Source organism: Symphalangus syndactylus, chromosome 5 (genome assembly GCF_028878055.3).
Source record: "Symphalangus syndactylus isolate Jambi chromosome 5, NHGRI_mSymSyn1-v2.1_pri, whole genome shotgun sequence".
NCBI classification, from domain to species: domain Eukaryota; kingdom Metazoa; phylum Chordata; class Mammalia; order Primates; family Hylobatidae; genus Symphalangus; species Symphalangus syndactylus.
In genome coordinates this window covers 120069636-120093971 of record NC_072427.2, presented here as the reverse complement: position 1 = coordinate 120093971, position 24336 = coordinate 120069636, and the positions used below count along the sequence as shown (strand labels likewise).

At 36.7% G+C, this 24336-nt stretch overlaps 1 protein-coding gene across 13 annotated transcripts in view; it reads right to left on the bottom strand.

Annotated features, from left to right (window-relative positions):
- The window catches only part of ATOSA (atos homolog A), a 110031-nt gene that overhangs the window by 19399 nt on the left and 66296 nt on the right, over positions 1-24336 (bottom strand). For 12 of the 13 annotated variants that reach the window (XR_010121230.1, XM_063640673.1, XM_063640676.1 and 9 more), the window contains 7 exons: positions 14348-14532; positions 12239-12441; positions 11792-11917; positions 9228-11046; positions 5789-5902; positions 1700-1779; positions 753-861 (listed from right to left, as the gene is read on the bottom strand). Coding sequence is in view for 12 of the 13 variants with exons in the window: in XM_063640673.1 (XP_063496743.1) it covers positions 753-861; positions 1700-1779; positions 5789-5902; positions 9228-11046; positions 11792-11917; positions 12239-12441; positions 14348-14532 (2636 nt within the window). In the remaining variant the exon portion in view is untranslated. The remainder of the gene's footprint in view (positions 1-752; positions 862-1699; positions 1780-5788; positions 5903-9227; positions 11047-11791; positions 11918-12238; positions 12442-14347; positions 14533-24336) is intronic. The other variant, XM_063640677.1, reaches the window with a different exon arrangement.

Here is a 24336-nt window from a genome sequence, read left to right as displayed (position 1 = left end):
TATCTTTTCATTTCCACTAAGACTTTGAAAGATAGCTTCACTAGTAAAACAGTTATAAAGCAAATAGTTAATATATCAAAACACAACTCCTGTAAAACTATTTATCTTAAAAATATAAAATTTTAATTATTTTCTTCTAAAAAACTCACCAGTTAAAATCACTTTAAAAATGTCATTTACAAGTTCATGTTTAAGGTTAAGCTGATTTCTAATTACAGACAATTGAAACCCATGATTTCTACTTGATCCCAAGTAGAAATATTGGGAGTAAACATATCAGAAATCTTTATCTGAATTTTTAAAAAATAACCTTATTACTTTAGAATAGCTGTAGATTTACAAAGAAGTTGCAAATAAAGTACAGAGAACCTTTTGGTTTTGCAAATCAACTTCCCTGATTATAACGGGGCTGCTAATAGCCCACCATTATTTTCTCTGGGTCCCAGACCCAATTTTACCAAGTAAGAAGATGTGGTCAAATCTATGCTCCTGGCTTAAGTAACAGATTCCTCAATCCAACCTGACTTCATCAGGTCTTCTCTTCTCCACTACCAGCTATCCAATTCTAAGACATCACTGCCAACAATTCTGACTTCCTTTCTTGTGAAAATAAAATAAAAAAGGTAATTTCAAGGCTTGAAAAAAGACAATTATTTCTTTCCTTTTCACAACCAAAGTTAAAGACATAAAATGACACCCTGGAACCTAGGGTATAAAATTTTCATTTAAAGAACAGTTTCAAAGCACATTACCTCAAAATTTCCTAGGAGACTAAGACTTGTTATAGGTGGAGCACTAGAACTCAAAAATGGTTTTTCATGAATATCTGGATCATCTTCAATGTTTAAACATGGTCGAGGACTATTAGAAAAACAAATCAGCAAAACAACACATTAGCCACAATACTTTATTTTTTAAATCTTGAGACAGGGTCTCACTCTGTCACCCAGGCTGGAGTACAGTGGCACCATCATAGCTCATACAGCTCAAACTCCTGGCTTCAGGCAATCCTCCTGCCTCAGCCTCCCAAAGTGCTGGAGATTACAGGTGTGAGTCACCAAGCCAAGGCACAATATTATTTACTTTTGTACAAAATTAAGAAAATCTGAACAACTCAAACTACCATAATAAATTAATGTTACCAAATTTTAAAATATAAAATTTCAAGTTTAAAATTCTCAGATTTTATCTTTCTTTATATTTTATAAACACACATACACACATCCTAAAAGGTTTCGAGGTGGAATTTAGAACATATCACATAGTGGCATCTACTGGAAATAAATAATAATGCAGACTTCTATATCAATCTTATTTTCAGTTAAGAATGAAAATACAAGGGCAAAATTGTGTGACTAAAGATTATAATCAGAGTATTATTTGCCAACATGGAAAAAAATGGCCAAGGTTGTTTTTTTTTTTTCCTTGAAAGAGTAAAAGGTAGTAGAGGTTAATAACTAGAAATATATAAAACCACTCAAAACCAATGTAAGAGTTTATTATGATGACCACTATATAGTTGCTACTCATTGCCTTAATTTCTTCCACATTCATCCTTAATAACTGCGTGTGTACATGGTATCATACTCAAAGATTCCTGTTACAATTCTGATTTTTAGAATCAACATTATTTATTGTTAAAGACCAGAATTTTGTGAAATTCTGTTTGAAACACACAAATAAATTTTGAGATAAATACCTTCTAGATGAGAAGCTTTTCAGATGTAGTAATGAAGAATCCAGATCAAAGCAACCTGATTGTGTTTTTCTTTGAGGAACCTAAGGTCAAAATGATCATTTGTGATATTAAAAAAAAAACTAATTTTTTTCTTGAATTGATAAAACACTTTTTAAATGAAATTTAAGCATATCTTTGAAATATTACAACTTCTCCTATAATAGCTTATTTAAAATCATGCTGTTCATTACATACTGTCCTTATGTTATTTTATTAACTAGTGTTGAAAAAACAGATGATTAATAAAAGCACTTTTACTAGGTTTTGATTTTTTAAGAAGCAGAAACAGTTTTTTCCAAAACCAAATCCTGCATGGAATTCCAATATATAATATAAGGAAGATTTTGCTTTTTTGTATACTTCTCTATTTTTCTGGGAGGTGGGAAACACTTCCAACTTTAAAATAAAAAGGAAAAAAAAAAAAAAGAAAACTGAAATAGAGATAGGAGCCTGAGGCCCCACCAGCACTGCCCACCCTTTGCCCATTCCACCTACTGCAACATTTCCAAGAATCCTAATGCTTTACAGAGAATAGATTTGAAAAGTACTACGCTCCTAGGTTTTCAACCATCACTGTATACCAAATTACATTTAAAGCAAAACACCACCTAGCTCAAAATATCCTAAAATCAAAGACCTAAATGTTAATTAAAGGTAAAATCATATACAACATACAAGTTAGACAGTTTTGTTTCTAGAATATTAAATATGTGTACCTGACTCTCTGGTCTAATTAGTGACTGAAGAAACAGATGACACTGAAAATTTAAACCACCTCAACATTTTGGAGAGTTGTACAAGTGCACCATGTTATTTACTGTGGTAAGAACTTATTGTGAAATTTTCAATCTAAACCCTCATGTCTTCAATTCTGGAAAGTTCTCTACCTTCATTTCTAATACTGCATTTTCTTATTCTATTTAGTCCTTCTTTTTAAACTTCTACCAGACTTACATTGAACATCTCATTCTCTTTATGGCTTTTTCGTATTTTACTATTTCTCTTCCTTTTTGTGCTTCATTCTAGGTGCTTCCTAAATATTTGTCTACTCACTCACAAAATCTCTATTGAGCTGATCCTAGTTTGCTGTTTAATTCATCTGTATGTGTATGCATGTGTGTGTATACACTTCATGCATTTTTCATATCTAGAATTTCTATTTAGTTCAAATCCACGTTCTTTCATCTAAATTCCCTATCTTTGCCTTCATCTATCTCCCAGAACACTTTAAACAGTTATTTTTAACTCTCAAGTTGCTCTGATAACAGAGTTCCTGTAAGTGCATCCTCCCATTTCTTGCTCCTGCTGATTCTTTTAAGGTGCTTTGTAATTTTTTTTCCTCTAAGGTCATCTTCAGTAAGAGGTATTTTCTATAAAAATAAATCCTCGCTGCCCTGGGTTATAGATGTGGGATAGTTTCATGTTTCCCCTACTAATACTAAATGGATCTCATGGGTTGCAATTTAGTTTTTATGGCTATTTCTTAGCTAGATATCTCTGAATCTCATAGGTAGCATAAATTCAGAACCCCTACCATGTGTGGCTTAGATTTAGGCAAGATTTCTTTCAGGTGCTTCTTTTTCTCCCATGTACTCCACCCCTGAGTAAATAGATGGATATATTTTCCCCTCTCTCATTTTGTAGAAGGCCAGTCTTCCCTGTGCCTGGCTTTATGAAGAATCTGGTCTCAGCGAAGATTGTTACAGACTTGCAGCCTTGATTCCTGTTCTCAGCAGGGGCAATGAACCCTGCTATTTTAGGTTCAAATATCCTAGCGGACCAAAATTTGCCCCAGGTTACTCCTTGGGAATTTTTCTTTCTTGTTCTTACATAACATTACGCATTTGGAAGTTATACTTCTTCCAGAATCTCTGTGTGGGGGAAGGGGCAAGTGTCTTCCTGTATTGACTCAGTCTACCATACTGACCAGAAGTCTGTGGTGCTTTTTACACCAGCAAGACGCTGAAAATTTCTTCCCTGACCACTTGGGCATTTTAAATTACCTCTTAGGTAGGTCAAACATTTGGAGTTTTATTTTAAAATTGACAAAAAAAATCTGAACAGACGTTTCTCAAAAGACAATATGCAAATGGCCAACAGGTATATGAAAAAATGCTCAACACCACTAATCAGAGAAATGCAAATTAAAACCATAATGAGATGTTGTCTCACTCCAGTTACAATGACTTCTATCCAAGACAGGCAATAACGGATGCTGGCAAGGATGGAACAAAAGGGAAACCCTCATACACTGTTAGTGGGAATGTAAATTAGTACAGCCACTGTGGAGAAGACTATGGAAGTTCCTCAAAAAACTAAAAATAGAACTACCATATGACCCAGCAATCCCACTGCTGGGCATATATCTTAAGGAAAAAAAAAAGGGAAATTAGTATATTAAAGAGATAGCTGCACCCCAATGTTTACTGCAGCACCATTTGCAACAGCCAAGATATGGAAGCAACCTAAGTGTCTATCAATAGATGAATAAAGAAAATGTAGTATACACACAATGGAATATTATTCAGCCATAAGAGGAATGAAATCCTGTCATTTGCAACAATATGAATGAAACTGAAGGACATTATGCTAAGTGAAATAGGCTAGGCAAGAAAGACAAATATTCCATGTTCTCACTCATATGGGGAAGCTTAACAAAAACAATTGAACCAATGAAGATAAAGGCTATAAGGATGGTTGCCAGAGGATTGGAAGAGTTGTGAGGAGGGAGGATAAAGTGGGAATGGTTAATGGGCTCAAAAATACTGTTGGATACAATGAATAAGATCTGGTATTTGGTAGTGACTATAGTTAATAATTTATTGTATAATTATAATTATATATATAAACTATTGTTAATAATTTATTGTATATTTAAAAATAAGAGTGAAATAGAAAGGTTCCTAACATAAAGAAACGATAAAGGCTTGAAGTGACAGATAATCCATTTACTCCGATTTGATCATTACACATTGTATGCCTGTATCAAAACATCACACGTACCCTGTAAATATATACAATTATTATGTACCCATAAGAATTTAAAAAAACATGGCCGCGTGCCCTGGCTCACGCCTGTAATCCCAGCACTTTGGGAGGCAGAGGCGGAGGCGGGCGGATCGCGAGGTCAAGAGATCGAGACCATCCTGGCTAACACGGTGAAACCTCGTCTCTACTAAAAATACAAAAAAACAACAAAATCCATTTGGAATTTTTTAAAGTTGTTTGGACTTCAACTTTTCTAAAATAGAAGCCTGAGGTCCAAGTTATACATTTAAATTCTACATCTATTGTTCAATAATTATTTTTTGAACATATGCGAGATACTGTATTCTTTTACTTACTAAAAAACACATGCAACTAAAAATATGTTTGTGGCAAATTACACGGATTTTTAGTTCTGCTATACAATTTACTGCTTACCTCAATTTTAACTGAAATGGTAGCCATACGAACTAACTACTGACTGCTTACATGCAAGAGGGATGATACTAACCATCCTCACAACACTAAGGTAGACATTATCATGCTAATTTACATTTGAGGAAACTGAGACTCCAAGAGATTGTGTTGCATAACTAGGGGGAATTCAGTGTGACTCCAAAGTGATGCTTTTAACCACTGCACTCAGATCTCTAAATCTATTAGTAATTGAGGAGTGGAGAGATTTATATGTCTCAAGATGATTAAGTGAAGGGATTCCAAATCAAAAACAGCAATAGATTTAACTTGCAGATGACCCAGTTAGTATCAGCAAGATACAAATCCACTTGATGGTTTTTGTTTTTTTCACATCTAGTAACAGTTAAAATTTCAGGAAAAAGAATTTCAGAGAAATTTTATAACTAATAAATTTCATTTTTATTCACATTTTTGTCTTTTCCTGTATTATCACATAGCCGTTAAATGTGTTGTCAAAAAATAAAATGTTTCCTAACTGGAAATTTAAAGATTTTTAAATTTTTTTCAATTGAAATTTGAATGAAATTATTTGTAAACCTTTTAGATGTACGTAAGTTCTAAGCATGAGATAAGAAAAAAAATGCTTACAGGGCTTGAAAGAAGAGGCAATCCAGTTTGAGGATGAAAGGCTCTAGTTGAAGTTCCATCCAAGGAATGAAAATTATGTTTTCGCCATACATTTGAATGTTTCAGTGTAGTCCTCTGTTAGGAAAACAATTAGATGTTAACTGTAATATTTAAATATCATTTAAAGAACTCGGACAGTGTTTTTGTTTTTAGACTCATTCCTAATACATTCTGAGGTATTGCTGGTGAAGTTGGTGATATACAGATGGGATATCCCTTATCCAAAATACTTGGGGACTAGAAGTGTTTAGAAGTTTGGATTTTTTTTCTGATTTTGGAATATTTGCATCATATATACTTTACTGGTTAATCACCCCAAATGCAAAAATCCCAAATCTGAAACATTCCAATGAAAATTTCCTTTGAGCACCTTGTCAGCAATCAGAAAGTTTGGGATTTTCGAACGTTTCAAATTTGGGATGCTCAAACTGTATATCTACATCTTATGTTTACACACACTATATATATTCCAATTGGAAAACAATGTCTAAAATGGTTATTGTAATATGCTGAATAAATTAAGTTCTAAAGAAAATATGTCCAAATGTAAATGCTTTATATGTTCATGTTTGTTCAGAATTTATCATCTAGCAAACTAATATCTGATTATTTCAATTTGTGAAAAAACTACTATGGTAGTCTCCTCTTATTCTCAGGGGATATATTCCATGAACCCCAGTGGATGCCTGAAATCACGTGTAGTACAAAACAATATATATATATTTTCCTATACATACCTATCCTAAAGTTTAATTTATAAATTAGGTACAATAAGAGATTAACGATAATAATAAAATACAATTATAATAATATGCCATAATAAAAGTTATGTGAATGTAGTCTTTCTCTCTTTCAAAGTATCTTATTGTACTGTACTCACCTATTTTCTGACCTGGTTGACCATGAGTAACTGAAACCATGGAAAGGAAACCATGGATAAGGGGCGACTACTGTACTCACAGGAAAAATTTGTATAACATTGTAAAATATAAAACTGTCAATATTAAGAACCATTTTCAGATGATATAATTTGGTGGAACATGGCACAGAAATATAAGAAACACTGTAAATTAAAAATTATATATAATACAGTCACAGTACTGTTTTTGATGTGGTATAAGAAATAGGCTAATTCTTAAGGATTGGACAAGTTTATATCCAAAGATCAGAAATTCATAAAAATTACACGAATAAAAATTATAAAAGACTATTCTGGGTCTTGGCTCTACCATTTATTAGCTTTGTGACCCTGGCAAGTTATGTAATTTCCCTAGCTCAAGGTCCTCATTTGTAAACTGGAGTTAGTAAAAGCACCTAACTCATATCAAAGTGAGAGGGATTAAGTAAGCCAACATGTGTAAAATATTCAGAAGGGGCACACAGTAAATTGTTTATTATATTTAAAACAGGTACATGAAAAAAATGAATCTTAGTGGGCTTGAAAAATACTATGGCCAGATTTAAGCCTCCCTATTAGATAACAGAAAGGATCATAAGAACCGAACATTCTTAAGGCCAGTGTAGGTTTTTGTGACAATTATACTTTTAGAAAACTGGAAACTACCATTTGATTAAACCCCATGTTAGAGCGACATCTTCTGAAGAAAAATATAAACTGGAAACATGACAAAATTTTAAAACTCTGTCCAGAAAAGCTAATTTGAGTGATAACGAAGACAAACCACGGTCATTTAGACTTGCATCAAGGTACTTAAGAAATTTTCCATATAATTGAGATACTGCTTGGCAAAGTAAAGGAAAGTGAAGCTTAATGATTTTTAGAAATTAAAAGGTGGTTTGGTAGGGAATCAAATAAAATGAAAATAACTTAAAATATCTTTTATGTATATAGTACATTAAGGTCTATCAAATTTTTATAAATTGTTTAATTATCACCACTCTAAGACAGGCAAAAGAGATTAATCATGAGTCTTGTAAAATTGAGGAAACAGGTTTTTAGAAATAATACAACTTATTTACAGTCACTCAAGGACTAAACTGTGAAGCCAGGACTAGAACTCAGGTGTTTTGACCAGCAGCTTGGTGATTTCCCTGTAGACACTTTGAAAGTCATTAACTGACCAACGGCATAGCACAATGGGCACACCGCTAATACTGGGTCCGACCTGCTAACAAATAATATATTAAGCTAGTACAAATTTGATTTCTGACTCCTGTTTTTGCTCTAAGAATTGTTTATAAGTACTGAAATAAACAGAAAAGGGAAACAGGAGGAATTAATTCATTTTCTAAACAAGAGGAATGAACCAAGGACTTGTACAGTCCACAAATTTGTCCTTGATTATTGTGAGGTAGTAGAAAGGAGCCTGGATTAGGAGTCAAGAGAGTGGGGTGGGGGTGCCAGTTGAATCACTAAGGACTTTGTACAGCTACTGGTATGTCATTCTCTTTGAGTCCCAGTTTCCTCGTAACTGTCCTACCTGTCCCATATGGTGAAGTACCAAAAAGAACCAAGTATCCTATTAGGTTGGTGCAAAAGTAATTGAGGTTTGCCATTACTTTCAATGGCAAAAAATTCAACTACTTTTGCAGAAACCTAATATGTAATATAACTGAACGTTACATACAAGCAACATACAAAATCCAAGTAGTATTTTATAAATATTATATAGTATTCATTCTCTTGAAATTACAGATCAAATATTAAAAAGCTGAGTGCTTCAGTTTTGGTTGGTTGGTTTTTTTCTGTTTTTGTTTTTTTGAAACAGGGTCTCACTCTGTCGCCCAGGCTGGAATGCAGTGGCACAATCATAGCTCACTGCAACCTTCAACTCCTGGGCTCAAGTGATTCCCCCACCTCAGCCTCCCAAATAGCTAGGCCTACAGGCATGTACCACCGTGCCTGGCCAATTTTTCTTTTTTTTTCTTTCTTTTTTTTTTTTGTAGAGACAGGGTCTCACTATGTTGCCCAGGCTGGTCTCCAACTCCTGAACTCAAGTGATCCTTCTGCCTTGGCCTCCCAAAGTGTCGGGATTATAGGCTGTGAGCCACTGTGCCTGGCCTGGGTGCTTCTGACTAGAAGAAAAACAGGCCTTTAAGATGGGGGAGCAGGGGGAGAACAGAGCTAAAAGACCTAAATGATAGACCTAACATGTCATGAAAACAATTACTACCCTATTAACAGTTTTTTAAAAAGGTACCATTTCCTATTTTTTAAACAGCATGATCTTTATTTCCTCCATTTACTTAGCATTTGTTCTTAGGAGAGTGGGTTATTTGCAAGGATGTTAATACTAGTTCTGTAGGTTTATTATTGTATCAGATTACGTGTCCTATAGATAATGGAACCTTGGGCCTTTATAACTAGATCTCCTGTGAACAAAATTTAAACCATAACAGATATTTGAGACTTATATTTGACATATTAGATGTTACTTACCAATACCTCTGTATTTTTTGGTTGCTCACATGTAGACAAACAGTCTTTTATACTTCTTCTCTGAGAATAGTTTTGGGATTTTTCATTAGTTGGATCTTCTTTCTTATCCTGTTCATTTTTTAATTGGTCTGACTTCTTACATTTGAAACCTTCATTATCTTTATTGAGATAATTCTCTATGCTATTAAGTTGAGTATTTTGCTCACATGTCTTAGGCCTTTTTGAGTCTTTATTTGAGGACATGCTTTCATATTTGTTCAAATATTCAGACATTTCCAACACAGTAACTTTTATTTTTGAGTCATTTTTTTTTGAATGATCAGATTGAAGATTGCCAAAGAATTTTGGATTATAGTTCTCATTTATTATTTTTTCCTTATACTTATTTGTACAAATTATCTGTTTGTCAATACTGGTGCAATTTGAATACTGTTTATCAATTCCATTGCTCATTTCTTGCTCCTTAAATCTGCTTGTCAAATCTAAGTTATTTTCTTTGTGCTGAGACAAAACTGAGGAAGTCGATAAACTAGAACTTTTGTTCTGTGTCTCCTGATATGTACTTTGGATGATTTCACTAGGATTGTTCTGACACTGATTTCTTGTTTGATGTTTCAAAGAAGACTTTTCGTTACTATTATTTTTAAAAGAAGTAAAACATTTATTAGGTATTAAGTTTTTCCCATCACTGGTGTCTCCTAACAAGGAACATTTTGTGTGAGAAATGGAAACTGAGGACTCATCCTTATTTTTCTTCAACAAATTTTTGTCTTCATATGAACTCCTAAACACTTTAGATGCAACTGCACTGGAGTCATGCATGTTGAATGACTGCCGGGGGATATGTGATGCTGTTGGATCAATGTGCTCCAAGTGTTGAGCAATCCTTGCAATAACATCTTGCCGCTCCTGGAGTAAAGAGCCTATCAAAGGATTAATCTCTCCAACAGGCATATGAGAATAAAAGTCATTAGAAATACAAGTTTCACTTCGAGGAGTTTCTGGTTTTAGTCGAATTTTCCCCTCATTGGTGTCTTCTGGGGAAGTAAACTCTGGACTACCATAAGTCATGGAGAAAGTTTCTTTACCTTTTCCCACATTCTCATTTTCTTGTGAAACCCGGAAAAGTTTTGAATGGAGTGAACTAGACTCTCGAGTATTAAATGGATGTCCAGAAACATGTGAAGTGCTTGGATCACAATGAATCAAATGTAGGGCAATTCTTGCAATGATGTCTTGCCGCTCCTGAATTAAAGAGCCTATTAAAGGGTTAGTCTCACCAGCTGACTGCCAGAAACTCTGGCGGTTAGAGATACTGGAATCAACCATTGAAAATGATTTTAAAGTTCTCACTGATGTTTCGTGTGATTTTATATCGCCTATACCACTAAAGCCTAGAATATTGGCTTGAGATGTCCCATGGTCAGATTTACTGCCAGTGCCTGGATACAGTTTGACATTTTTGACAGCTGCAGTATATTCTGGACTTGGGCCACTTTTTGCAGGTAACACACTTTCAGGTGCCATGGTCCAAGTTTGTTTGCTACACAGACGCTGTGAACTGTTTGTACCACATTGTTCTACTTCATTTGGATTATGGTGCTGATGAGTTTTAAGTTTATGTTGTTGAATTCTTTTCTCATAAAGGCCAATATTAGTGTGAATACTGCAGGTCAAAACTGGATAATTAGATTGTCTGGGCAAGGACTGAACACTGACTTTCAAGGCAACATTGTGAGAAACATTGGGAACAGGAAACACATGCTCAATTGGAGTCTGTGAAAAATTCCACTGTAGGTCTGCATCAGCAGCACTGATTCTAGAATCACACAGAAAAATACTGTATTAACGGATTATAAAGGTTATATCCTTATTATTGTGTATTATTTTAAATGTAAAGCAGTCATACACTTATTTTTGTTCGCATTAATTACCACTGAGGTTTACTTTTAGCCACTTTACCATACATATAATTCTGATAAAACAAATATAAGTGATATAATAGCTTATGCTTGGAAGAGATGATCTTTTTAAGAACACCAGATCACTTAAGCATTAAAGCTCAAGAATACTATAACTTAAAAATATTTGTTAAAATAGAAAAAAGGACTTTGTAATTGCTAGCACATAAATGGATTCAGCTAATTCTATTGTGCAAGGTGATTAAGAGACACCCTATCTCATGGCCATCTGCCTAAAAAGCCAGTTAGCTGTTTGGCAGCCTATATGTTTACATTATCCAAGATGCCAAAAATTAAAACACAGAAATTCAGCAGCTCAGAAAACTTTTCTACTTTATAATAGTAGCATTAAGTCCATTGGTTCTCTAAAGTAAGCTTAAAAGTTCTCTTGATATTATTCTATACCAAATTTAATACAACAAACAAAATTCATATTGAGTCAATCTAAATCTCTCTAACTTGTTTTGAAAAACCTCAGTAAATTTTATCCACTTATATTTAGAATTGCAGGAAATAATCTATTTAAAAGGTAAAATGCCATTCAGTTGCTAACCAAGGTGGTTGAATATGCACTGCCCTTTTTTTTTTTGGCCCTAGACATACCTGTAGAGAATATTTCGTGGAATAGCACCATGAGAAACACTCAGCCATGCACTTAATTGAGAAAAAAACACAAATGAGCGGACAGCCAACAGAAGCGTCTTCTCTTCAATAAATCGGTCACCATTCCTAAAGGAAGTAACAAAGCATAATTTAAATGTAGGCAAGTACAAAACGACTGAATTTTAGAATGGCAGAAGCTGATATCCATAAACTTATCACTCAGGATTTGTGCTTTGAAGAGCATAGGAATGCACTTACAATGTCACTTGAAGTCACAATTACTAAATGTAAGTACTATATTTACTCATTTTTAGTGCCAAATATAAATACTATCTCAATTTTATTACATAGAGGAATTCAAAGACATGATACATTAAAATAATTTATAGGAAGTAATGGAAAACTTGATTTACCAAGAACAACTTTGAACTACGTTCAACAACTTACTGTCGAGGAACTGGCTCCAAGATCCATCTTTCTAATAATAATGCATCTTGCTTAATTGCAGGATCATTTAGATCAATTCCCTCTGTGGTGGGCCCATCATCGCTGTAGCAGCAGTCTGGTAGTAGCATCATTTCCACCATGATTGGAAGGTTATTCTTCCACAACAATGTGACCTCAGACCTAGTTCGTCTGGCTTGGCGGCACTTAGAGAAAATGAATATAAGCAAAATGTCTCAAAAACCCACCTAATTTTGTATGTAAAATAGAAAATTATAATTGTAAAGTAGACATTTGTATGAGAAATGAGTCAGCTATTGCAGAGCTTTGCTCAGAACTGGCTATCTAGATTTCCTCATTTAATAACGGATCTATGCTAGTGAGCTCTAGAGTGCAAGGATTAGTAATGAACATTTATTTTATTTTTTTTTGCGACTGAGACTTGCTCTGTCACCCAGGCTGGAGTGCAGTGGTGTGATCTCGGCTCACTGCAACCTCCACCTCCTGGGTTCAAGCGATTCTCCTGCCTCAGCCTCTCAAGTAGCTGGGATTACAGGTGCCCGCCAGCACGCCAGACTAATTTTATACTTTTAGTAGAGACAGGGCTTCTCCATGTTGGCCAGGCTGATCTCAAACTCCTAACCTCAGGTGATCTGCCCACCTTGGCCTCTCAAAGTGCTGGGATTACAGGAATGAGCCACCATGCCCCGGCTGTACTGAACATTTATAATGCAAATTTTCTTGAGGAGTGTATCTTTGCTCTACCTTGTGGAAAAAGAACTGCTACATCCAATGTCTGACAGGCTCTGAGTTGGCCCAGCCTTGCTTACTTTATTAATTTCATCATTTCACAGGAAAGATTACTTCTGAAATCTGAACACCAAAATATTAAAAACTCATGTTCATTAAACACTCAAAATAAACAAGATCTTTTTTTTTTTTTTTTTTTTTTTTTGAGATGGAGTCTCACTCTTGTCTCCCAGGCTGGAGTGTAATAGCACCATCTCGGCTCACTGCAACCTCTGCCTCCTGGGTTCAAGCGAATCTCCTGCCTCAGCCTCCCGAGTAGCTGAGATTACAGGCACCCATCACCATGCCCAGGTAAGTTTTGTATTTTTAGTAGAGAAGAGGTTTCACCGTGTTGGCCAGGCTGGTCTCTAACTCCTGACCTCATGATGCGCCCTCCTCAGCCTCCCAAAGTGCTGGGATTACAGGTGTGAACCACTGCGCCCAGCCTCAAAATAGACACGATTTTTAGAGTTTAAAATTTTGGATCACATTTGAGAAACTAATAAGTGGGAGAAAAATTCTTAAAGCAAATTATATGCTACTACACCAAAATATTTTGAACAATGTTACACAAAAACATTAATAAAAAATAACTTCCCATTAAAAAAAAAAGGAATACAAAAGGGAAATTGGTTAATGCAGGGAAAATAATCATAACAACATCAATTTACCAAATGAATAACAACACAAAGTGGATGAGCCAGGGCTGAGATTCTAAAAATAAACCAGACCGGGTGTCCTGGCTCATGCCTGTAATCCCATCACTTTGGGAGGCTGAGGAGGGCGGATCACGAGGTCAGGAGTTCGAGACCAGTCTGGCCAATATGATGAAACACCGTCTCTACTAAAAATACAAAAATTAGCTGGGTGTGGTGGCACGCACCTGTAGTCCCAGCTACTCAGGAGGCTGAGACAGAAGAATTGCTTGAACCCGGGAGGTGGAGGTTGCAGTGAGCCAAGATTGCATCACTGCACTCCAGCCTGGGCGACAGAGTGAGACTCCATCTCAAATAAATAAATAAATAAATAAATAAAGTAAAATCCAACAGCAGAGATAGTCTTAAATCTAGCTTATGAGACAGCAGGTATGAAATTGGGTGCCCACCTCCCCACTCATCAGCAAAGCTACCTACAATGCCTTCAAGAGCCTTATTTGAGAGCCAAGGTTATTAGCTATGCTCCAGGATTTGGATTTTTTCCCTTTATGATTATGATCAATTTTACACTGAAATATGATAAGTATAACTGTAATAAAATAAAGGTGATGATGAACATAAACTAGTTTATATAAAAGATATAAAGCATTCAACACAAGATTCTCACCTGGGCCAGCTTGTCACTACATTCATGTTTGGTAGTTACTGGGTAACAAGACTGTGCTGGAGGGCAATGAAAGCTTTCTGTTCGACCTTTTACAGAACATTCAGGTGTTCGTCCTTCTGTTATCAGCAAGGCCAAAGAGACCAAGAACTCCTCTGCATCATATTCAAAATATTCATCCAGAGTATCTGATATAAAAAAGGGGCAAAGAGTCCTCAATTTAATGTACTCTTAATAAGAACTCATCTGGTCTGCCTAAAATAACTAATGTCACATTACACATTAAAGTATATTCATTTAACAAAGAGTGAAAATAATAAAAATGAGGCAATCAAAATATACTAAACTTTTGATTCACAAACTACAGAAGTCAGGAGATGATGGATAATTCCAAATTCTAGTTGAACTGGTATATTAATTATAATATAATTAATAATAATTATTATTATTTTTGAGACAGAGTTTTATTCTTTTTGTCCAGGCTGGAGTGCAATGGCGCAAATCTCGGCCGCAACCTCTGCCTCCTGGGTTCAAGCGATTCTCCTGCCTCAGCCTCCCAAGTAGCTGAGATTACAGGCATGTGCCACCACGCATGGCTAATTTTTGTATTTTTAGTAGAGATGGGGTTTTGCCATGTTGGTGAACTCCCGACCTCTGGTGATCCACCCGCCTCGGCCTCCCAAAGTGCTGGGATTACCGGCATGAGCCACTGAGCCTGGCCTATAATAATTATATTTTTGGGTCAGGTGTGGTAGCTTACTTTTCTAATTAAAAAGTAACAAATTTTCTGAGAAATTTATAAAGTTCAGAGAGTAAGACAAAAACAACTCATTATTCAGAGATATCTATTGTTAACTTTATAGCCTATAATAATTATATTTTGGGACCGGGCGTGGTGGCTCGTGCCTGTAATCCCAGCACTTTGGGAGGCCGAGGTGGGCAGATCACCTGAGGTCGGGAATTTGAGACCAGCCTTACCAACATGGTGAAACTCAGTCTCTACTAAAAATACAAAAATCAGCTGGGTGTGGTGGCACATGTCTGTAATCTCAGCTACTCGGGAGGCTGAGGCAGGAGAATCTCTTGAACATGGGAGGTGGAGGTTGCGGTGAGCCAAGATCACCCCATTGCACTCCAGCCTGGGCGACAGCAAGACTTTGTCTCAAAAAAAAAAAAAAAAAAATTAGTATTTTTGGATGTCAGGTACAAGTTTTTGCACACAAATCATCACTAACAGCTAAAAGGTTAAAATGTCTTGTGTCATATTTTTAGCTAAGATGTTCTATCGCTATTATTTATATATTAGAAACAGATACAGATCCAACTGCATGGTTCTCTTTCCCTCCCCCTCCCTTTACTAGTTCCTTAGTCTCACAGCACTAATTCTGTGACATGAAAATTCATAGTCATGGGGTCCTTTGTGCTTTTACTATATAGTAATAACAATTTCTAAGGAAGAAATGCTATAATTACCCAGCAGCAGCACAAAGCCTGATTTGCAATATGTGGAGTGTGGTATTTTGGTTATTACAGTTTCAAACAAACTAATCTGTAGATTTTTTTCATGTAGTTATGGTAATTTAAATATTTCTCATGAGTGCTCTTAGTTTTTTAACAGTTAATTTTAAAAACTGTTAACTTGCTATACAAGTTGAACATTCATACACAAAAGTGCACACACTATTCAATTTGTTGTACAATTTGTTGTACAAAAATTGCTCTTATCTCTGCCAATCAAGCAACAAATATTTCAAGTGCCTATTATACCTCAGGTAATAGGGGGACACAAAGTCGTATGCACATAGTTCCTAGTTTTGAAACCTTTACAATTCAAAGAATTTTAAAAATAAACAGAACCATGCAGCATGGAATGGGAAGAGAGAAGGTGAATTTGAGCAGAGATCTCATGTAGAGAAAAGTATGCAAAAAGAAGGACTGGAGCCAGATTATGAATAGCTTTGAAGGGTATGATGAAGAATGCTCTTTTCTAGCTTCAGGAAGGCTTATCAGGAAAGGAAGAAGCCTTGGGAGTAAACTATTGAACTGGTATTTTAAGACCATTCAGAAAAGTTTCTCTAAAGTGACCATTTGCAACATAAAATGACAGCCAACATTTGGTAACTTAACCACTGTCAGTTCTAAGTACTTTCTACACATCAACTCATTTAATCCTCACAGCAGCTCTAGAAGGTGAGGACTATTACTTCTATTTTTCAGATAAATGAAGCATGGAGAGGTTAAGTAATCTGCCCAAGATCACCCAGCTAGGAAGTAGCAAAGTTGAATTTTGAAGCTGGACAGTTTAGCTCCAGAACCTGGACTCTAGTTCTATTCCTAGGCAATTCATCCAGTTTATCATACATCCCCAGGTTAAAAAATACATGGATCATACACTTTAAAAATTCTCAGAGTAGTAGATACAACAACCAAATACATATTATAACATACTGTGATAACCACTCATACAGACATTAGCAGTCTATGTTGTAAGAGCACAGACTGGTGGCCAGTAGTCGAGTAGGGGTATGTGGTGGAAGACAGTGGTGAGGAAAGGTTCTAAGGGGTATGTGGTGAAGACAGTGGTGAGGAAGGGTTCTACGGTAGTGACGTGTTGCTTGAGACAAGTCACTGAATGTTTTCCTCTGTTAAATGAAAGTAACATCTACCCAGATGACTGAAAGAACTTTAGGAAGATCACATAGAGCAAGATTTTAACAGTGGCCATTGTCAAGAGTGAACACCGGCAGCCTTCTTTAAGTTGTGTGACCCCTGGTTGGAAGTGGTGGTTCATGCCTGTAATCCTAGCATTTTGGGAGGCTGAGGCAAGAGAATCCATTGAGCCCAGGAGTTCGAGACCAGCCTGGGCAACATAGGGAGACCCTGACTTTATTTATATATATACATATAAAAGTGTGACCCTGTTCCCCAACCCCAACAAAGCAATTGATTCAAAGTGGGCACCTGACCCATCCTGGGTCAGTCTATTTCCCAGGACACTGGAGTTAGGATTCAGAGATGTTGGTTTGTCCCTGTCTGCTATGACTTAAACTGAGGCAATGTGCACCCAGGAGCTATGCAATGACCATAGATTGCCATGGGCATGGAACAGCAAAGAAGAGAATGAAATAAGCTATATAGTGAATGAGAGAAACAAGAGACTTTGTAGACATAGAAAGCCAGAAAAAGTAGTTGCCTGATTCCTGACAATGTTCCAGTCCCTCATAAACCTACTGAGACAGAACTCTGTATCCCTAGCAATCAATTCCTTTAAGCTTGTTGAGTGAATTATTTGTAATCAAAAGTACCTTGACTAGTAACTAAAATATATTGTTATGAAATTAGAGAAGACAATCATCAAAAATAAAAAAATTGCTAGTCTATAAATGAGAATTATTGAGTGATGGGCTGAATTGAAATTGATATGTTGAAGCCTTAACCGGCACTGTGACTCTATTTGGAAATAAGGCTTTTAGGAGGTAATTATAGTTAAATGAGGTCATAAGGGTGGTAACACATGTAGCTTTAAAAGAAGAGAAAGTGATCTCCTCTCTTCCTGCTTTCCCCCACCTCCCACAGGCCGCATGTATCTCCCTCTTGCTTTCTTTCTCTTCAGGGAAAGGCCACATGAGCACACAGGGAGAAGGCAGCTGTCTGTGAGCCAGGAAGACAGCTCTCACCAGGACCTGAACGTGCTGGCACCTTGATCTTGGACTTCAGCCTTCGGAACTGTGAGAAAATAAATTTCCATTGTTTAAGCCACCCAAATCTATGGTATTTTATGGCAGCCTGAGCACACTAAAACATCGGGTAAAATAAAACTTTCCAAAAATGTGACTATTTCAAAATTTAAATAATGATTTTCAAATTAGAAAGTAACACATTTACTGAGAAATTTATAAAATTCAGAGAGTAAGACAAAAATAACTCATTTTTCAGAGATACCTACTGTTAATTTTATAGCCTTATTTTAAGCATGTATATAACTTTTCAAACAAACTTAACTTCACACAATGTAGCTTTTAATCTTATTGTTCACATTATATAGTCTCTACTTTTGAATAAATAAATTTTATTTAAATATTTTATTAATAAATTATATATAATTGATTTATAATAATTTAATAATAAATAAAAGATGTAAAATTAACTTGTAAGAGAGCCCATAATTCTTTTAAATCCAAATCCACATAATTGTAACACATAATTGACTACCTCTGCATTATCACCTTGGAATCAACCATGACCCATCTGCAGGCCTCTAACCAGAGCATTAATGTATATGATCTCCCCAAATACTGTGTACCAAAGCCTGGCTAAAAACTCATCATTCCCCTCATTATTTTTTTTTTTTTTTTTTTTTTTGGGGGGGGATGGAGTCTCACTCTGTCGCCCAGGCTGGAGTGCAGTGGCACAATCTCGGCTCACTGCAAGCTCTGCCTCCCAGGTTCAAGACATTCTCCTGCCTCAGCCTCCCGAGTAGCTGGAGCTACAGGCACCCACCACCACGTCCGGCTAGTTTTTTTGTATTTTTAGTAGAGACGGAGTTTCACCGTGTTAGCCAGCATGGTCTCAATCTCCTGACTTCGTGATCCACCTGCCTCGGCCTCCCAAAGTGCTGGGATTACAGGTGTGTGCCACTGCTCCTGGCACAATTTTTCTTCACTCTTAAAAAGGATGTCTCTTAAAACTACTTTTTAAACACTACCACTACCACTGTACGTATCCTAAAGAGCACCCGATCATTTCTGCAGCTGACAAAATTATGCAAAACTAACAGGTTAGATTAGGAAAGGACATACAAAGTGGGGAAGAAGGTGGGGAAAGTGCAATGAGAGAGTGAAAGAAAGAGATATTACCAGGACTCTATGACTTGTTATCCTTATGCCTGCAAAACTGTAATACATCTCCAAAGCTCCTAGCAGAGAGTGGCTAACTCTCGCAGTAGGAATTATCAAGTTTAAAGTGATAAAAACTGAACTGTTAAAAAAAGTATTTTCTTCTTCTTCTTCTTTTTTTTTAGAGACAGGGTCTTGCTTTGTTGCCCAGGTTGGAGTGCAGTGGCGTGATCATAGCTCACTTTAACCTCAAACTCCTGGCCTCAAGCAATTCTCCCACCTTGGCCTCCCAGAGTGCTGGGATTACAGGTGTGAGCCACTGCCCCAAGCCACTTTTAAACAATGTAACACTGGACTAAAATTTGGTTGCTTTGGTCATTGTCTCTGTTGGGGGTAAACTAAACAAACTTCAAAGCCATGACTGGAATTTGCAGTCCCTCAGATGACTTACTGAACTTAGTCAAGGTGTTAAATGTTTAAATGAAAAATTTGAAACAAAGATTAGAGATGATACTAGTTATCTGTTAATTACCAATGTAACTATTACATAAGTATTGAAAGGAATACTATGGATTATACAATGGTATTTTGAAACACATAAAATATTACCTAAGTACAAGTGACATGTGATGACAACTTTTAGAAATTTGTCAAGAATGTCTAATTTTAATAAACGAGAATACTAAATCATCGTAGTCCTCAGAACAGTTACATTGTTATAGACTGTCCTTGAAAATGGGCAGTAAAAATTTTTTAAAGAAAAGTTACATCATTAAAATTTTTATAATGTCAACCTCTAAACACAACAGCAGAGTTTACTGAAGAATATGACTAATTATTGGGAAATATGTCAGGCTAAAGAGAATTCAACAGGTCTAACTTGATATTTTGAGGACATAGCTCACACTAGAAATAAAGTTTGATTTTAGAGCATCTGAAGAAGTCTACTTCTACAAAAAAAAACAAAAAATGTTTCAAATCTAGACAAATATGAATTGCTAGGCCTTCTTACCAGTTACACGTTAGAAGAAATAAATTATTTGGCCAGGTGTGGTGGCTCACTCCTGTAGGTGGATCACTTGAGGTCAGGGGTTCGAGACCAGTCTGACCAACATGGTGAAACCCTGTCTCTACTAAAAATACAAAAATTAGCCAGGTATGGTGGTGCATGCTTGTAATCCTAGCTACTTGGGAGGCTGAGATGGGAGGATCACTTGAACCCAGGAGGTGGAGGTTGCAGTGAACTGAAATTGCACCACTGCACTCCAGCCTGGGCGACAGAGAGACTGTCTTAAAAAAAAAATAAAAGAGCTTCTGCACAGCAAAAGAAACTACCATCAGAGTGAACAGGCAACCTATAGAATGGGAGAAAATTTTTGCAACCTACTCATCTGACAAAGGGCTAATATCCAGAATCTACAATGAACTCAAACAAATTTACAAGAAAAAAACAAACAACCCCATCAAAAAGTGGGCAAAGGACATGAACAGACACTTCTCAAAAGAAGACATTTATGCAGCCAAAAAACACATGAAGAAATGCTCATCATCACTGGCCATCAGAGAAATGCAAATCAAAACCACAGTGAGATACCATCTCACACCAGTTAGAATGGCCATCATTAAAAAAGCAGGAAACAACAGGTGCTGGAGAGGATGTGGAGAAATAGGAACACTTTTACACTGTTGGTGGGACTGTAAACTAGTTCAACCATTGTGGAAGTCAGTGTGGCGATTCCTCAGGGATCTAGAACTAGAAATACCATTTGACCCAGCCATCCCATTACTGGGTATATACCCAAAGGACTATAAATCATGCTGCTATAAAGACACGTGCACACGTATGTTTATTGCGGCACTATTCACAATAGCAAAGACTTGGAACCAACCCAAATGTCCAAGAACGATAGACTGGATGAAGAAAATGTGGCACATATACACCATGGAATACTATGCAGCCATAAAAAATGATGAGTTCATGTTCTTTGTAGGGACATGGATGAAACTGGAAAACATCATTCTCAGTAAACTATCGCAAGGACAAAAAACCAAACACCGCATGTTCTCACTCATAGGTGAGAATTGAACAATGAGAACTCATGGACACAGGAAGGGGAACATCACACTCCGGGGACTGTTGTGGGGTGGGGGCAGGGACAGCATTAGGAGATATACCTAATGCTAAATGACGAGTTAATGGGTGCAGCAAACCAACATGGCACATGGATACATATGTAACAAACCTGCACATTGTGCACATGTACCCTAAAACCTAAAGTATAATAATAAAAAAAAAAGAAAAGAAAAATAAATTATTTGACATAAAATATTGAAGAGAACAGAAAGGATGTTGTAAATTCTCACAGGCTATGAAGGACAGATCACTGGACACCGGTGATTAACCAATGAAAACACAGTTCTGGGGGTCCCTCTATTGAAGACCTCAATGAGGATTGTGCCTGCACCAGGTTGTCTGGGAGCTATGATCAGACTGAATGCTTTAGCATGCTCTTCTGGTTCTGGAGTGTAGCAGCTTCTTAAAATTCCCCACCTGTTCTGTCCATCGAGAAGAGTGAACAACTTAGCCATTGGGAAAACTTTGAACAACTGGAGTGATCCGTAGACGAAACAGACTAAGAAGTAAATTCTTCATTGCTAGAGGTGTTCAAGCAAAGTTTGATAAACACTTGCCAGGGTGTGGCTGAAGAGATTTATGTCAGCGAGTGGTTCAATTAGGCTTGTTCTCAGGTTTTTTCCAACTCTGAGAATTTATGATTCTTTGTTCTTCAGAAAAACCACAGAAGAGAGACCAGAACCACTAATTCCTTGAGAGACTCTAACCAGGAGCCCAAGTTTTCCCAATGGCTAAGTTGTTCACTTTTCTCGATGGACAGAACAGGTGGGGAATTTTAAGAATGTGTGTATACTCATTATACACACACATTTCTTGATTTAGGAAAAAAACAAAGCAGGATGGCTCAAAGCTACTTCAATGGGAGTGAAAGAAGAGTGTCTTTCCCATTGCTAGGCTGTTATATATGCTGTTTATTTCTAAAGCCTGCCAGGGAAGGAGAAGGAGTCTAGGCCTCTTATGCCATGGATTAACATGGAAGAGGCCTGGGAACAACCTGGGGAATTGCTACTAAGAAAGTTTACCTAAAAATAATGTCCAGCCAGGTGCAGTGGCTTCTGCCTGTAATCCCAGCATATTGGGAGGCTGAGGCAGGCTGATTGCTTGAGCTCTGGAATTCAAAACCAGCCTGGACAACATGGCGAAACCCCATCTCTACAAAAATTAGCCGGTGTGGTGGCATGTGCCTGCAGTCCCAGCTACTCGGAAGGCAGAGGAAGGAGGATCACTTGAGCCTGGAGGTTGAGGCTGCAGTGAGCTGGGATTGTGCCACTGCACTCCAACCTGGGCAACAGAGCGAGACTTTGTCTCAAAAAAATAAAATAAAATAAAAATAAAAAGTGTCCTTTTTACTTCATGATGCACAACTGAGTATTGTGAATAAAAATTCTCCTTCTATGAATTTATCCCCAGGAAATAACAGAACAAGTACACCAAGCCAAATGTTCAAGGATGTTTATGAAAACATTTATACCATCTTAAAAAAATTGGCAGCAACCTAAATATTCAACAATATGAGACTGGTTAAATATACTGTGGTCCAGTTAGATCTAAAATAATGACACACCTACTTTTGACAAGGAAACATATCTACAATATAAGTAAAAACCTAATGTTTAAGAACAATGTTATGATTATGTATCTGTGGAATCACAAGCATATACAAGCACAGACAGACATACATACAACAAAATATTATCAGTCCCATAAAGCAAATACATAATCCCGTATACTAAATTGTAAATAAATCACTATTCTCTGACTAGCATAAGTAACTCCTATTAACTGAAAAATAATATGTAATAAAAGCAGTCCCAGTGTCATATACTTTTAATTAATCAGAGTTATTACTTATTGTAACCCCACTGATATGGTTTGGCTCTGTGTCCCCACCCAAATCTCACCTTGAATTGTAATAATCCCCATGTGTCATGGGAGGGTCCCAGTAGGAGGTAATTGAATCACGGGGGTGGGTTTTTCCATTCTGTTCTTGTGATAGTGAGTAAGTCTCGTAAGTTTCATGAGATCTGATGGTTTTATAGAGTGGAGTTCCCCTGCATACACTCTCTCTTGCCTGCCGCCACTTAAGATGTGCCTTTCACCTTCTGCCATGATTGTGAGGCCTCTCTAGCCATGTGGAACTGTGAGTCCATTAAACCTCTTCTTCTTTATAAATTACCCAGTCTTGGGTATGTCTTTATTAGCAGCATGAGAATACACTAATACACTTACTATTTCTTTTCTTTTCTTTTTTTGAGACACAGTCTCGTTCTATCGCCCAGGCTGCAGTGCAATGACATGATCTCGACTCACTGCAACCTCTGCCTACGGGGTTCAAGCAATTCTCTTGCTTCAGCCTCCTGAGTAGGGATCACAGGTGCGCTCCACCATGTCCAGCTAATTTTTGTATTTTTAGTAGAGATGGGGTTTCACTATATTGGCCAGGGTGGTCTCGAACTCCTGACCTCAAGTGATTTACCAACCTTGCTTCGGCCTCCGAAGGTGCTGGATTACAGGCATGAGCCACTGCGCCTGGCCTACTATTTCTTAAAGTAGGTCATAGTTTGGTTACTTTATACTGGCATTTGTGAAGACACACACAGGTAACAGTATACTGGTTCTGGTATTGAGAAATTGGAACTTAGTATCTGAAACACTTTTTCTTTTTAAAAACAAATGTTTAAAAAAATTAGGTAAGAACTGGAATCTCAGTGAGATTCCATACGAGAAACACATGGAAATGAGTTGAGGCATCTGAGAATGGATATTAAGAATTAGTGGAAGAGGTTATGCTCAAAGAATGGGACTCTCAGTTAACATAACCACTATGTAGGTACTAAGACTTCATTTATTCAACAAATACCATAAAACTACCAGGTTCCAGGCACTTTCATAGACACTGGGGCTTGGAGCTTATATTGTTGTGATGGCACAGAAAAACAAAAACAAATTAATAAACTATCAGATGCTAAGTACTATGCCATAATTATAAAAAGGATAATGTGATATGAGAATGATTGTGGCAA